A 14,183-nucleotide genomic window follows, 5' to 3' on the forward strand; every position below is an offset into this window, starting at 1 on the left:
TCCAGAGCTGCTGGGGACACAAAGTCAAGCCTCACCTGAATCCTTTGTCCAGAGAGATGCACTTGGCTTCATGCTGACAGAGGTTTATCCCGGGCACGCAGTGGTCAATCACCTCATCGCACAGCTCACCTGGTTGGGGTGGGGAGAAAGCTCAGGTGCCCAGGAGGCCTTGGGGGATACTCTGGCTAGGAGGTCAGATCCATCCAGCCCCCAGTCAGGAGGCCACGGATCTCAGGTGTCCTGCATTGGCTCTCTCGATGTACCCCTTCTGTTCCTCTGCCGTGGCTCCCTACCAGGAAGACTCTAGGATTTCCCCTGGGCACTGTCATAGTACCATCATTTGGCTGCTTCACTTATCACTCAGGGCCTGCTGCAGCTGAAACCATAAGATGCCAGCCCCTGACCTTGGGCTATGCTTATTTATTTTTTCATTCCACATCCATTTATTGAGCACCTCTTGTGTGGCAGACACTGTGATGTGTACTAGGGACAGAACATGACCTGGTCTTATCCTCTCCATGGCCTAGTGGGGCCTATCTGCAAATCAGTAGGTGACTGTAACGCAGAGGTATGTGACCACAGGGGTAAACTCCATGGAATCCCAGAGGCTTCCTGGAGGAGTGGATGTGGTTTAGCATCATAGTCCACCTGCTGTAGATAAGTAAGCCCCTGGATTTTCTCAGAGAAGAAAATATGAAAGGAATTTTGAAGTCTAGGTCTCTGGATATACTCCCTTCGAAGTTTATCATGCCCAGAAATGTCTAATGGGTCATAAATACCCAGGGATGGCACTTGCATATAAGTTCCCCAAAGCTCACACCACCTGAGATGTGTTTTGGGAATGCAGAGGGGAGTGAGACAGGAGAACAGGGGTGAGGGCAGTGGCAGATGAGAGTGATCTGAGAGAAGAAATCTTCACCCATGGAATTTATCTCAGAAGTGGGGGTGGGAACATGAGCAGACAAGGCTGCTGGGACAGGGCAGAGGAAGGTCTGCCCTGGGGGTGGCTGGGGAGGGCATGAGTGACAGTCACAGCTCCAGAGTCTGTCCTCTGCTGTGATGGGGACAAGCTGACCTCTATCTTATCCTCATTTTGCCAGCCTCTCAAGCCCACAGAGGGCACTGTGTTCTCTATAAGCCCTTTCCTCTTCTTTACTTCCTGGAGAGACCCAGAGAGGCAGACAGGTGTCTGTGTGGGACTGGCATTTTCTGGGACAGAGGAAACCATGACATCCCATTCTCAGGTAGAGGTGCCCTTCAGGCAGCTGCAGACACAGGCCATGCTATTCCAACGGGGCAGGAAGCCACCTCAATACTCATCTCCTCAGCCCTGCTTCCACTGCCCATTTGCCCACTGTAAATTCAGTTCATACCCTTCCTTTGCCCCAAAGCTTATTTTGAGTACCTTTGTCTTCTTTTTTTAACTGCTGGGATTTTTACTGTCTGTCTTCTGGGGCTGAGCAGATTCTTCCAGACCAGTGATTTAACCCTGTAGGACTCCTCCTCTCATCTTAGGTAGACCAGATGCCCCAGGAGGACATACTTCTTAGTATTGCTAGTAGCTAATTCAGTGGTCTGTATACAGTAGATGCATAATAAGTATTGCCCCTTGCTAACCTAATTCTTGGCTACAGCTCCTCTCTGGCAAGGTGGAAGATAGAGGGAATAAGGAAGTAGGCCTTCAGCAGACTTCCCTGCGCTCTTCTCCAGCATAAAGCCTTCTCTGGGACCCCAGAAGGCTGAGGAGCACAGGGTGATTTTCTCAGTGGGCCTTGGCACACTCTACCATAGGGCCAAGAGTGTGCCTGGGGCATCCCTGACTGATGGGCTAGGGGTCTGCATAACTCACAGGATCCTGAGGGGCAATGGGGGCTACTTGGCTTCCTTCTCCAGAGGCCTCAGGACCACTCCCGATCATCATCTGTGCATTCCCATCTCCTACCTCATTCCCGACGTCAAGCTAGGTGCCAGTAGGGTAGGGTGCAGCAGTCTCTGGGGAACATAGTCCTTATTTCCATCCTTGCCTTAGGTTGCTATTTCCTAAAATATGTTTCTTGCAACACAGGATGACTAGGTTGGAGGGAGTTCTGGGGTAGGGTAGAAGGGAAGTTCTGACTTCAAATAAATGTGGGGATTTGCTGGGTTAAACGAAGTTAAACAGCATTCTTTCAAGCAAGAATTGTCAGAACCTCTAATATGCTGCTTTGTGTCAGGTTATTACATACAGTGCTTCCCCAACTTTTTGTTCTTGGAGTCTTTTCCTCAAAGAACTCATGGATCCCATTTTGGAATATGCCACTTCAGGTTGATCCTATAACAAAGGAGGCTATGCTTATACCACTGGGTGGAATTTTGCTTTATAATCTAGTATATTTAGCTGTTCTCATCACGGATAGTTAATATAGGAAATAAAGGTGTTGTGTTTTGGACGTGGATGGATAGGATAATTATCTTGAGGAATAACCTGTGGGGAACCTTCCTTGATTCTCCGGCTGGGTTAGGATCTTTCTCCAGGCTTACAGGTGTTATTAGTCTCATTCTACTGAATACATGTCTCTCTCCACTTGATGATGAGCTTCTTATGAGAGGCAACTTTGTCTTGGTCATTTTTGTATCCCCAGCTCCTAGCAGAGTGTCCGAAAAGTGTAAATTTCCGGAGAAAGTGGACTAGACCTGAACAAAGCATAAATGTAATGCAAGTGCCTCCCATTAGCCTTAACCACCACTGGGTCTCCAGTGGTCTCTTCTTGCAGGGTTCCCAAAGTAGAGGATGGCCATCAGCTAATGGAACAGACAGCTGAAAGCACCCTGGGAACCCATTTCAAAGTAGGGGGGCGGAAAGCTAGTGATGTGCAGGGTGGGAATGGGAAGGGTGGACAGAGAGGGCCCCCTCACGGGACAGTATGGGTTTTGGGAATTCACAGCTCTGTCCATAGGGAGAGAGGGTGGGGACCCTGAAAGATGCTAAGAAAATGGTATTCTTCAGCGCATGACACCTGGCCTGCCACCATGCACAGGTGCCAGTGGACCTTACCTGTGTAGTTAGGAGGGCAGACACACACATAGTTGTTGATCCCGTCCACACAGGTGGCATTGTTCTCACAGTCGTTATCCTCACAATCATCTGGATTGATCTCACATTGCTGTCCCTCAAAGCCTAGAGGGCAGGAGCAGCTTTGGGGATGTGTGGGCGGGGAGAAGGAAAGCCAGGGGTCAAGGAGTAGGGTGGGGTTGGAAGAAAAGTGGCAGAAAAGAAGGTGGTGGGGGGAATATAATTAGTCAGGTTTCTCTCTGGGTGGAGTTCCAAGGCAGCACCTTGTATACCTGAAGCTTGGGGCCTGAGAGATCATTTCATCTAGCCCCCTGTCTCCAGGCAACGTTCTGTCTCCCCTGGCGCTGGATGGCTGCCTGCCCCCGCACCATCCCCCAGCTGGAAGTGGTTTCCTGGATAGAGCTTAAATTCCTCCAGCTGTCTTCCTTTGGCTCTTTGGGTAGTGGTTTGTAGACAAAGAGAGAAACAGCATAACAAACATCCCCCTTGAGTGACTTCTACTCAAGGACAGCCCTTCTACCTTGAGCAGGAGTAGGACATGGTGGCCAAGAGCAAGATCTGCAGTCAAGTATTGGGAATGAATTCTGGGTCTGCTACTTCATGGCTATTAGACCTTAGCAGAACTCATTAAATTCTGTGTCTCAGTTTCCAAATCTATTGACCGGGGAGTATTATTTCTCCCCAGGGTGGTTGTGGGGAATAATGAGATTATACAAGTAAAAGCTTAGGAGGGGACCTAGCACATAGAAAATGCTCAGAACATGTTAGCTAGCTTCAGTTCTAGATGACCTCCCCACCTGGCCTCCTTAACCTTTCTCAGGGATGCCATTGTTCCCTGTATGTACTCCTACTTCTGAGCCCCCTCCAGCTCTGGAGGATAAGTGGATGGGGTGGGAGGACCCTCTCCTGCCAGCACTGAGGCTCTCTGGTGAGCCTGACTTAGAACACTGGATCAGCATGATGCATTCCCTTAACTTGTCTCTGGAGTGCTACATCTCTTGGAAGAAAGCCTCAAACCTTCAGCTTGTTCTCTATCCAACCTTGGTCATACTTCAGGACTGGGTATGCAAACTAAGCCAGGGAGTGCTGAGCAGATGAGAAGGGGCAAAGGTGGGAGACGAGTATCTGATTAAATTATCTACAGGGATTTCCTCCCTCTACGGCACAGCCACCCCGTCAGGAATCTATCTACACCCCATTCATGAACGTATATGCTGGCTTCAGACCCAGGATTCCTGGCCTTTCTCCATTTTAGAGGCTGCTCTGATTTAGGATTTAGCTAGAAAACTCAACTAATAGGAAGTGGATTTCTAGACTCCTACTTAACCTCCCTTTCTCTACAACCTGAAAACCATGGTACATTTTCTGCAAAAGTCCAGAGGATTCTTTGGTCTGAGCTCTTGAGGTGGAGCAAAAAATTCCTTTTTTCCATGAGGGACTCTGGGTGTTCATGAAAGGCAATTTCCTCAGAGCCAGACAGAGGGCAGGTTTGCAAAGGTCTGAAGCCATAGTGTTGCCTATTTTCCTGAAGTACTCACTCTGGCTGTCCCCAGGGCTGCAACATTGCATGAAAGTGGAATCTGGATGCCTGGCTGGGGAACAGGTTGCTCATGCAGTGGGCAGAGCACGACAAGGAGACTAACGTCTCCTCTGCCCTCACTGGAAGCCTTGGCAGAGGGTGGCAAGGAGACTCCAAGAGAGCCCAATTAGCTGTGGGGACTAGGACAGGTCATATCTCCTGTCTTCGTCTCCTGCCCAGCCAGCTCTGCCAGCCTTTGCTCTTTTTGTGAGCAGATAATGCATCAAGATTGGAAAAGCATCTGATGAAGAGGCGGGTGATACTTCCAGAATTCTGACATGCAAGAGGTGTTAAGGGAACTGTGTCCCTCAAAAAGATATCTTAATCCCCAGCACCTCAGAACGTGACCTTACTTGGAATTAGGGTCATTGGACATGTAACTTAAGATGTAGTTGTGCTGGAGGAGAACGGTCCCCTGGTCCAATAGGACTGCCATCCTTATAAGAAGATGGTCATGTGGAGACAGAGACACAGGGTGAATGCCACATGATGATGAAGGCAGGGATCATAGTGAGGCAGCTGCAAGTCAAGGAAGGCCAGAGATCACCAACCACTGCCAGGAACTAGGAAGGGGCAGGGAAGGATCTTCCCCTACAGATTTCAGGGCATGCATGGCCCTGCTGCCACCTTGAGTTTAGATTTCTGGCTTCTGGAAATGTGAGCAAATACATTTCTGTTATTCCAAGCCACCCCTGTGCCGTACTCTGTTATAGCAGCCCTAGGAAATGGACACAGGAGGGAATAAGGGAACAAAGCTTCCCTGACAGGTGTCCCTCCCTCTGCCAACTGATCAGGTGCTAACCTACCTAGTGAGGGAGCTTGTTGCTCCTCCTTGGGAGGTCCACACAAACTGCTATCCCCAGTGTGTGGGCCTCATTGCCTTAATCCTCCACCCTGTCTCACTAATCCTGTAGGTCTGGGCTTCTGGGCTCTTTTTCCTGAAAATTAAATTCTAAAAATATTTCCAGTTTATTTGAATCCCCTCAGCAGCTGAGGGTGGAAACAGTATCCTTCTGCTCACCTGCAGCTCCAGAGATGTAGAGAGATACCCACAAAGAGACGGAGTAGGGGGGTGTACACGCAAAGGGAAACAGGGGAAGATAGTTTCCTGCAGGGGGCACTTCTTCTTCTTGCAGACCTCCATCCCTTGGCTGGGTGGGCAGAGCCAGGCTCTTCCCCTGGAGGTGTGTTTCCTGGCTGGGGCCACATGGCCACCTCTGTGAGATTTCTGTGTGGTTTCTTCTCGCCCTTGCTCCCAGCAAGAAGGTAGGAGTGGGCGGTTTGGCTGACTTCAGGCAGGAAAACAAATCTTGCCTTGAATTTCACTTTTTAAGAGCCAGGGTTTGATGAGGCTGGGTTGGCAGGTGGACACAGGGGCAGGCGGGGTTCCCTGGGGAGGAGAACTGAGAGCCCAGAACCTGATTTCTTTCACAGACCACACAGCAGCCCCTGGCCAGAGTGCCTTTGTTCCTTGTTTGCATTCTGAGCTCGGACACATCCATACACAGCTTGGCACTGGGGGTCCCACCTCTACTGCTTGACCCACTCACACTCACTAGGGGTGCTAAAGGAACCAGTTCCCACTGGTTTGCTTTTGCCAGGGCCATGGGCTGCGAAAACTGGGCATCTGAAAGCTACTGGGAAGGGTAGGAAGCAGGAAGGGGGCCTGAGGTTTGGCAGAGGCCTTGAGAGCTCGCCTTTAGAACAGATATGGGAAAAACATAAGTGGCTTCTATCCTCTTTTCTTCCTGAGCTCTTAATGCCAAGGAGGAAAGAGGTTGGGGGGAAGACCCAGGAATGAGTGTCAGGATATGTGACCTAGAGCAAATCTGTCTCTTTGCCTCAGTTTCCTCATCTGCTAAATGGGGCTAGCACCAACTTGTAGTGGGTAGGGTCACTGTGAGGATTTAAATGACGTACTACATGACTAGTTCCTGCCCAGCACATAAAGAACGTGTAGTCAGTGTCACCTGTTATTACTGTTTCCTATCACACAGAAGAGGGGTGGAACTGCCTCGCTGGTGGGGCTTTGAGTCATCATTGCATCCTTCTCTGATTTCAGCCAGGATCTCTAGCCTCCCTTGCTGTCCTCCTGGCTCTGGAGGCAGATGCCCTGAATTCCCCGTACCAATGCTTACCAACTGTGTCACTTCAGGCAAAGGACTGCTCCTGCTGGGCCTCAACCTTCTTATTTGTTCAGTAGGGACCATGGTAGGTCCCTTATGGTTCAGGAAGAGCCTTGAGAGCATCCACACAATGGGCTTGACCCAGTGTGGGCACACAATAGGCCCTCAGTGAACAGCTATGCTTCTTTAGCCTGCCCCAGGAGTCTGCCCATAAAGCCCCCTGGAGGGAGGAAAGGCCCAAGGGCGAGCTGTTACCTGAACCCATCCTTGTGGCTCTCGCTCAGGTGGCAGGTGCCTCCGTGCTGACAGGGGTTCTGGATGCAGGTGTTGATGGGTACCGTGCAGTCTTTGCCCTGAGGAGCACAAGAGGGAGAAGAGTCCAGTTAGGCAGGCTTTTGATGGCAGCCTTGACTAGGACGCCCCTTGGAGCTGCCAGCATCCTCTGGGAGGAGGCCGGGCATATGGCCACAAGGCGGCCCGGGGATGAGTCTGCAGTGTGGCTGGAAGGAAGCCAAAGGGGGTCTTTGGAGTGAGTGAGAACTCAGGAGTTGGGGCCCCAGCTTCACCACTTCCCAGAGTTCACATCCTGTACTCTGAACTGCGGGGCTCTGAATACTGGAAAACCTGGCTTCCTAGTCCAGCTTCATCTCTTTCTGGGTGGCTGACCATGACCTTGTGTAAGCCTTTGAAGCCCTCCCAGCCTACCTCACAGAGCCGTTGTGAGAATTAAGTGTGCCCTTTCTTATAAGGAAGTGCCCGGAGTGTGCAACACATCCAGCATGTGGTAGGCGCTCTGTGTGTGCTAGCAGATGACCGTATTCTTAGCCACACTGAGGCTTCGACGTGATCCACAACTTGAGCAGCCCGACTAGGGCTGGAGTGTGGCCAGCCGGCCCTGCCCCTCTCAAGTGACAACTCCCCAGAGATCCATCTTTGATTAGCCTGGAAGTAGGCCCAGGTGTTGGTATTTAAAATTCTGATTCTAAAGCTAGGCTGCACCAAGGACCTCTGCGACAGGCAGTTTCCGGTGGGGTGGCGTTCCTCTGGGGCAGGCCCCTCTGAAGGGGACGTCTGAGCTGAGAAGGAGCCGACTGTGCCGTAGGTGGGGAGGAGCATGCCAGGCGGACAGTGAGGGCCAAGGCACTGAGGAGGGAGGCCAAGGCAGAGACTGTGGATGGAAAGACCCTGTGTCCAGGGAGCAGCCCAATGCGTGGCCCTCTGGCTCCAGCCTCTCCTCTGGGACTGATGCACCAGCTCTGCTTCTAAGTCTTGACGAGCGGTCCCTTGGAGGACCTGCCATGTCTGCAGAGGCATCAGTTGCTTTTGTTTCTGGGCTATGGGCTTGGTGTGGGCACCCTGCCGGTGGGGGTGATCACGGGAGCTCTCCCACCGCCACACCACCTGCTCACCATCTGCCTGGGAAAATCCTCTTCCCGCCTCTGCTGCCATCAGTGCCCGTGACGGAGTGGGGCTGGGCTCCCTGGCTCGGAGGTCACTGCCGACTGGGCCCACCACTCTCCTCCTGTCTCAAACCCTGAAGCCGCAGGTGCGGTCTCCGCGGCAGGGAGGCACGGCCACGTGTCTGGCTCTCACGGCTCTCCCTGCTAAGGGCCAGTCATGGGTTTTCTCTAGCGGGAGGAAAATGCACTTTGGGGTAGGATCTGGGATTATCCTAAACCAGAGCAACGCAGGATCCCTTTCAGAGAGTCATTGTGTGCAATGGAAACTGCAATACTCATTCTCAATTTATTGAGCACATTTTCCATTCCAGGCCTCACACTAAGGGTTTTATATTCACGATCACAGAGAATGTTCACAACAACCTGATGAGATTGGTATGATAGTTATTACTGCCATTTTCAGATCGGGAAGGCAGCCTTGGAAAGTGAGCTAATATGTCTAAGACTGCACAGCAGTGAGTGGAACAGGCGGCAGCTGAAGCCAGACATCCAGTCCAATGCCCGCACTGGGAACCTCTCTGCTGGGCCACTTATTCTGACCTCTCAAAACATGGTTCCTGAGTTAGCACATCCGGGTCCACACTCTAGTGGACTGCTGTGTGCCTTGAGGGGATTAATAGTTCTCCCTGAGCCTTGTTTTCATTATCTGTAAAATGGGGATAATAATACCTTCCCTATGGAATAAATGATTAGAAATCATACATATAGAGACGCCTGGGTGGCTCAGTTGGTTAAGCGTCTGCCTTTGGCTCAGATCACGATCCCGGGGTCCTGGGATCAAGGCCCGCATCCGGCTCCCTGCTCAGTAGGGAGCCTGCTTCTCCCTCTCCCTCTGCTTCTCCCCTCTACTCCCGTTCTCTTTCTCTCTCTCAAATAAATAAAATCTTAAAAAAAAAAAGAAACCGCATAAATATATTAAAAAATACCTGGCACGTAATGGAAGCAACATAAGTAAGAGCTACTCAGATGGTGATGATGTCAGGGGTCTGAGGCAGGGCTGAATTTGGGTGATCAAAAGACTTTTTCAGACCTTTGGTTGGTACTAAATTGTTCAGGAGTGCAAGTGTGCATATGTGTCTGAGTGTGTGTTAGGTGGATGAGCTGTGAAAAGCAGGACAAGAGAGCCTTGATCAGGTCAAGGCAGGGCCTTCCTTGTCCCTGGCTGGGCCAGCCTGTCTGCTCTGAGGAACTCTCAAGTATCAGGGACTCTAGGTGGGATCTTCCCTTGGGGGTGGGATAAGGTGTGAGATGGAGCTGGTGGTTATCTCCTCCAGTCCTTTATGCTGAGCTCAGAAATCCTGGAGGCAGACCCTAGCTTTGAAGATGTGCTAATTGGGCCTGGAGGTGGGGATTTCTGTCACTTACATGTCCTTGAGAAACAATCACCATTGTCAATGCCTGGCTAATTAGCTCAATTCAACTCTCTTCAGCCTCATTTTGCTCAGATCTACTAGATTTATGATGCTTCTTGGTGTCCCACCACTGTGTGTGTGTGTGTGTGTGTGTGTGTGTGAGAGAGAGAGAGAGAGAGAGAGAGAGAGAGAGAGAGAGAACATAGACATGCCTGGGGCTTCCGGCTTCTTTTAAAAGAGTTTGGGAATAGCTGTCCCCGTTAGAAACCTCTTTCTGGGAGCTGCTCCAGGACCTTGCCACTCAAAGTATGGTCCTCGGGCTAGCAGCACTGGCATTCCCTGAGATCTTGTTAAAAATGCACAAACTTTGACCTGACCTCAGATCTAATGGATCAGAACCTACATTTAAGATCTCCTGGTGGTTCTTGTGCACACTACAGTGTGAGGAGAACAGAGGCACGTGAAGCTAAATGGCTGAAGCAGAATGAACCCAAACATAGATTTTATTTCCACTGGTGTTAGAATTGCGGTAAAATAGTTCTGTGAAGTGTCTACTAAATCCTGGCTCTAAGGTAGTCAAAGTGCAAACATGACCCTTTCAATCCTTGCAGGAGCTCTGCCAGTGAATACGACGCCTCGCATGGAGGCAGGGGGGGACGTAAGGCTCAGGGGGAAGTAGTTACCAATGGAGTGCTGAGTGGAAAGACTTTCCTGCCAGAGAGAGGTGGACTCTGGGGTTAGCTCGCATGTTCCCTAGATGTAGGAGCACTGTCAAGTTATCTGATCCTTTTGAACCTTAGTTCCTACATCTACCAAAAGATGATAATAAAACTTATTTCAGAGAATAACGGAGAGTACGAAATCAAGTGATGTGCTTAAACTGTTTCACACAGGCCTGTGGGGCCATGCTTTTTTGGGTAATACTGTGGCTTCCCAAGGTCACTCAGAGAGTCAATGGAAAAATTAAGACACTGGGAAATAACAAGATGAATGCCAGCACTCTGAGCTTGGTTCTGTGGGTGCTACTGATGGTTGTCAACTTAGCAACTCACCTAGTCACTCTGCTCATGTGGGCTCCAACCCCAGAAGAAAGGAAAGCAGGGGGAACAAATGCAGGGGCAGTGGGTGTGATGCAACCCACGATTAAGGGACCCCTTTGGTTCTACCTGCTGCATTTTGAGGTCAGGGAACCAGAGGTGGGGGGGACAGTAGGAACTGTTCCAGGTCACACAGTCAGGTAGGACAAGCTCCAGGGATCCTGCTAGGTGTTCTTTCCACCAGTACACCCTATTTGTCCCTTTTCTGGGGACCCTGACAGGTACCAAATAGCCAGGGACTCATGGTACTTGCCAATGGGCTGTGAATGTGCATGGGTTCAGGAATCAGTTTGTTCTGAGCTCTGAAACCCAATGGTCTCACCTACTATCCCAGTTTCTTAAACTGGAAAATGCCTCCTTGGACTTTGATGAGGGGTATGCAAAATAGTGCATGTGCCTTATCTAGTATGCTGTTGATACATAGTAGGCGTCCAATAAGTGCTGGCTGCTCAGATTCCTGTTGTTGTCATAGTAATCACCAATGTCCCCACCACATGCCATCCCACCCTCTATCCTCCTCCTCAATGTACCCCAGACCTCTGTGAGCCCAACGCCTTCCTAAAGGTCAAAATATCTGCTTGGCTTCTTCAACGAGACATTCAAAATCTTATGAGCAAAGTCCAAACAGATGGCATTATCCTGTAAGAGCCCTGTGGTTGCACTCTTCGCTCTGATGCTGATGGCCAGGCTACTTTCACAGTGCTGTCAAGGGGAGTGGGAGGAAACCTGGGGCTTCCAGCCCAGTTTCACTACTTTCAGACTCAGGCTGATTTTGCAGAGAAGGGACCAAGGCTCAGGATATGAAGTGGTTTACCTTATCTTTCAAATAGGGATGATACCACTCACCTCAAAGGTGATTATAGAACTTAGAGGAGGGAAAAAAATGCAAACATCTAGCTGAGTGCCTGGCAAACAGTCAATACATAAAAAGTTACACAGGTATGGAATTGGGGATGTGATAAATATACATGTCACCTTTCTAGGGGAGCAACCTATGGTCTCTGACAATCCACAGCATCATGGACTGAGAAACTCTGGTGAAACCAGCAACACACCACCTGGGGCTGAGGGCCCATCCACACCCTGGTATCAGGGACCAGCATGTAAGGGTGAAGTGAAAGGTAAGAACATGCCAGCTTACTGAGCACATCCTCAATGACTCTCCAAGGCACACTGCATGTAGTTACTGTACATGTGATTCTCACAGCACACCTGTGAGATGGGCCCTGGTTTGTCAATGGGAGGGCTGAGGTGAAACCACTGGCCATCACCGCACAGCTAGTAACGCAGCAAAGCTTGCCCTCTGTGTGATTTCACAGCCTGATTTTCCACCACTGAATTAATACAAGGGAGTTTGAGGACCTAGGCCTAAGTATGTCCCCTTAATTTCTCTACTTCCCCTGCAATGTCTGTGCGTGTGCACACATAGCGTGCATGGGTCTGGGGCGGCTGCTGGGGGCAAGGCTGGCTGGCTGGCTGGCTGCAAAGGGACTCCTTTGGCTCTTCTGTGTCAGGCCCATAGGTGGCACTCTGACACTGTTTGCTGGAGGCACAGCTACAGCTGAAAAGTCACAAGGGAGCCCTGTTCCCCAGCGTGATTTTGCCTCTCAAGCTTGTCCCTGGGGGCAAGAGACCCAGCGATGCCAGCTCCCTCCCACTCTGCCACATACTACGCATGGGTGTCAGATGGGCTTTGGGGTAGTCCTGGAATTCTTGGCTTGTCCACTCCATTTGGATGGGTGCCCTGGGGAGACTGGAAGTGAGGAAGGTCCTGGGAAAGAGGATTCAGCTGCAGCATTGCTCACCCCAGTGAGACACAGCAAGGGGCTAGGCTATCCAGGGGGAAAAGGCGGGGACTTTGGAATCATATAGCCCTAGGTCCTATCCCAACCCTACTGCTTATGAGCTTTGGGACATTGAGTCAAGCTCTTTCAACAGTCTGAGGCCCTGTTTCCACATCTGTAGATGGGAAGTAATGAGCCTTGCTCATAGGGCATGTTTATTTATTTATTTTTCATGTTTATTTTTCTATTTTATTTATTTTTAAAAGATTTTATTGGGATCCCTGGGTGGCTCAGCGGTTTAGCTTCCGCCCAGGACGTGATCCTGGAGTCCTGGGATCGAGTCCTGCATCGGGCTCCCTGCATGGAGCCTGCTTCTCCCTCTGCCTGTGTCTCTGCCTCTCTCTCTGTGTGTCTCTCATGAATAAATAAATAAATAAAATCTTAAAAAAAAAGATTTTACTTATTTATTTGACAGAGAGAGAACAGAAGAGAGAGCACAGCAGGGGGAGTAGCAGGCAGAGGGAGAGGGAGAAGCAGGCTCCCTGCAGAACAGGGAGCCCGATGTGGGACTTGATTCCAGGACCCAGGGATCATGACCTGAGCTGAAGGCAGATGCTTACAGACTGAGCCACCCAGGTGCCTACATAGGGTGTGTTTAAAAAGAAAAGGTGAATAAAATGCCAAGCAGAATGCTGGCCATGTAGTCTGTACTCTATAGATGTTATAAGGAGGCAGGATAACATGTTCTAGATAGTGCTGAGTAAGGAGAAAGGAGGCAAAGTTGTTCTGGAATTAGCCTGGATTTCTGGGGAGGACACCCAGGAGAACTGGGATCTCTTATCCCCTTACTGGCCGACCCGAGCCTGTCAACAGTGTATTGGCTTGGCAGCCTGAGGCCTTTCAAAATGCCATCCCTATATCCTTCTCAAACTGGAGTCGGAGCCAGACTCCCAGCACTGGCCATCCCAAGGGCAGAGTTGTGGGGGAGGCGGGGAGGGGCAGTGGAGGGGAGGGTCTGGAAATCCCCATGAAGGGAAGCCAAGATCGTGAGTTCCAGGGATGCCTCTGCTTGGAAGCATTTTAATTTTGAGACTTAACTTCTCCATGTTTAGCAAGGAAAATACAAATACTACATTTCCTCCTTATCTCTGAGTGTCACTGTCAAGCCTATAGGGGTTCTCTGTGTTTTGCATGAATGTGACACAACTGGGCAGCAGGAGTGTTACTGGCAAATACGACACTAGAGGGACCTGTGAAATAGAGTTCTCCAGGCTGCCCTTGGAGAAAGGATGGTCAGCAGGGCACTGTGCCTGCCCCTCCTTGGGAGCCATGAATGGTGCGGGCAAGGCTTCCTATCTTACCTTGTAGCCATAGGGGCAGGTGCAGCGGTATAGCTCCACAGGATCCTGGCTGCATGTCCCATTGTTCTTGCATGGGCTGGAGAGGCAGGCATTGCACTTGGCCACAATGTTGATGTCCACTGGCCCTGGACAGCAAAACCAGAATGTTGGTAGCAGGTCGCTGTCACCCCTCCCTCCCTTCCCCTCTTCTCTGGCCTCTTCCTCAGCCAGCTGCCAGCTCCTCTCCATCTCTAACACACAAGGCAATTGGCCCGCCCCAGCCAGTACCATCCAGTCTAGCTAGAGTCCCATTAATGCAGCCATTGTCCAGTGAGGGAAAAAATCACTGTGGGACATCATTCAGAAGCACTTCTGCAGTCAAATCAATTACTA

The 14,183-nt window shown here is 50.5% G+C and overlaps 1 protein-coding gene across 1 annotated transcript in view; it reads right to left on the reverse strand.

Moving 5' to 3' along the window:
* The window catches only part of SLIT3 (slit guidance ligand 3), a 589,537-nt gene that overhangs the window by 25,795 nt on the left and 549,559 nt on the right, over window positions 1–14,183 (reverse strand). The window contains exons 26-29 of the mRNA XM_041748203.1: window positions 13,812–13,936; window positions 7,013–7,110; window positions 3,035–3,174; window positions 36–129 (exon numbers count right to left, since the gene is read on the reverse strand). Coding sequence (XP_041604137.1) covers window positions 36–129; window positions 3,035–3,174; window positions 7,013–7,110; window positions 13,812–13,936 — 457 coding nt within the window. The remainder of the gene's footprint in view (window positions 1–35; window positions 130–3,034; window positions 3,175–7,012; window positions 7,111–13,811; window positions 13,937–14,183) is intronic.

The sequence above is a fragment of the Vulpes lagopus genome, chromosome 3 (assembly GCF_018345385.1).
Source record: "Vulpes lagopus strain Blue_001 chromosome 3, ASM1834538v1, whole genome shotgun sequence".
NCBI classification, from domain to species: domain Eukaryota; kingdom Metazoa; phylum Chordata; class Mammalia; order Carnivora; family Canidae; genus Vulpes; species Vulpes lagopus.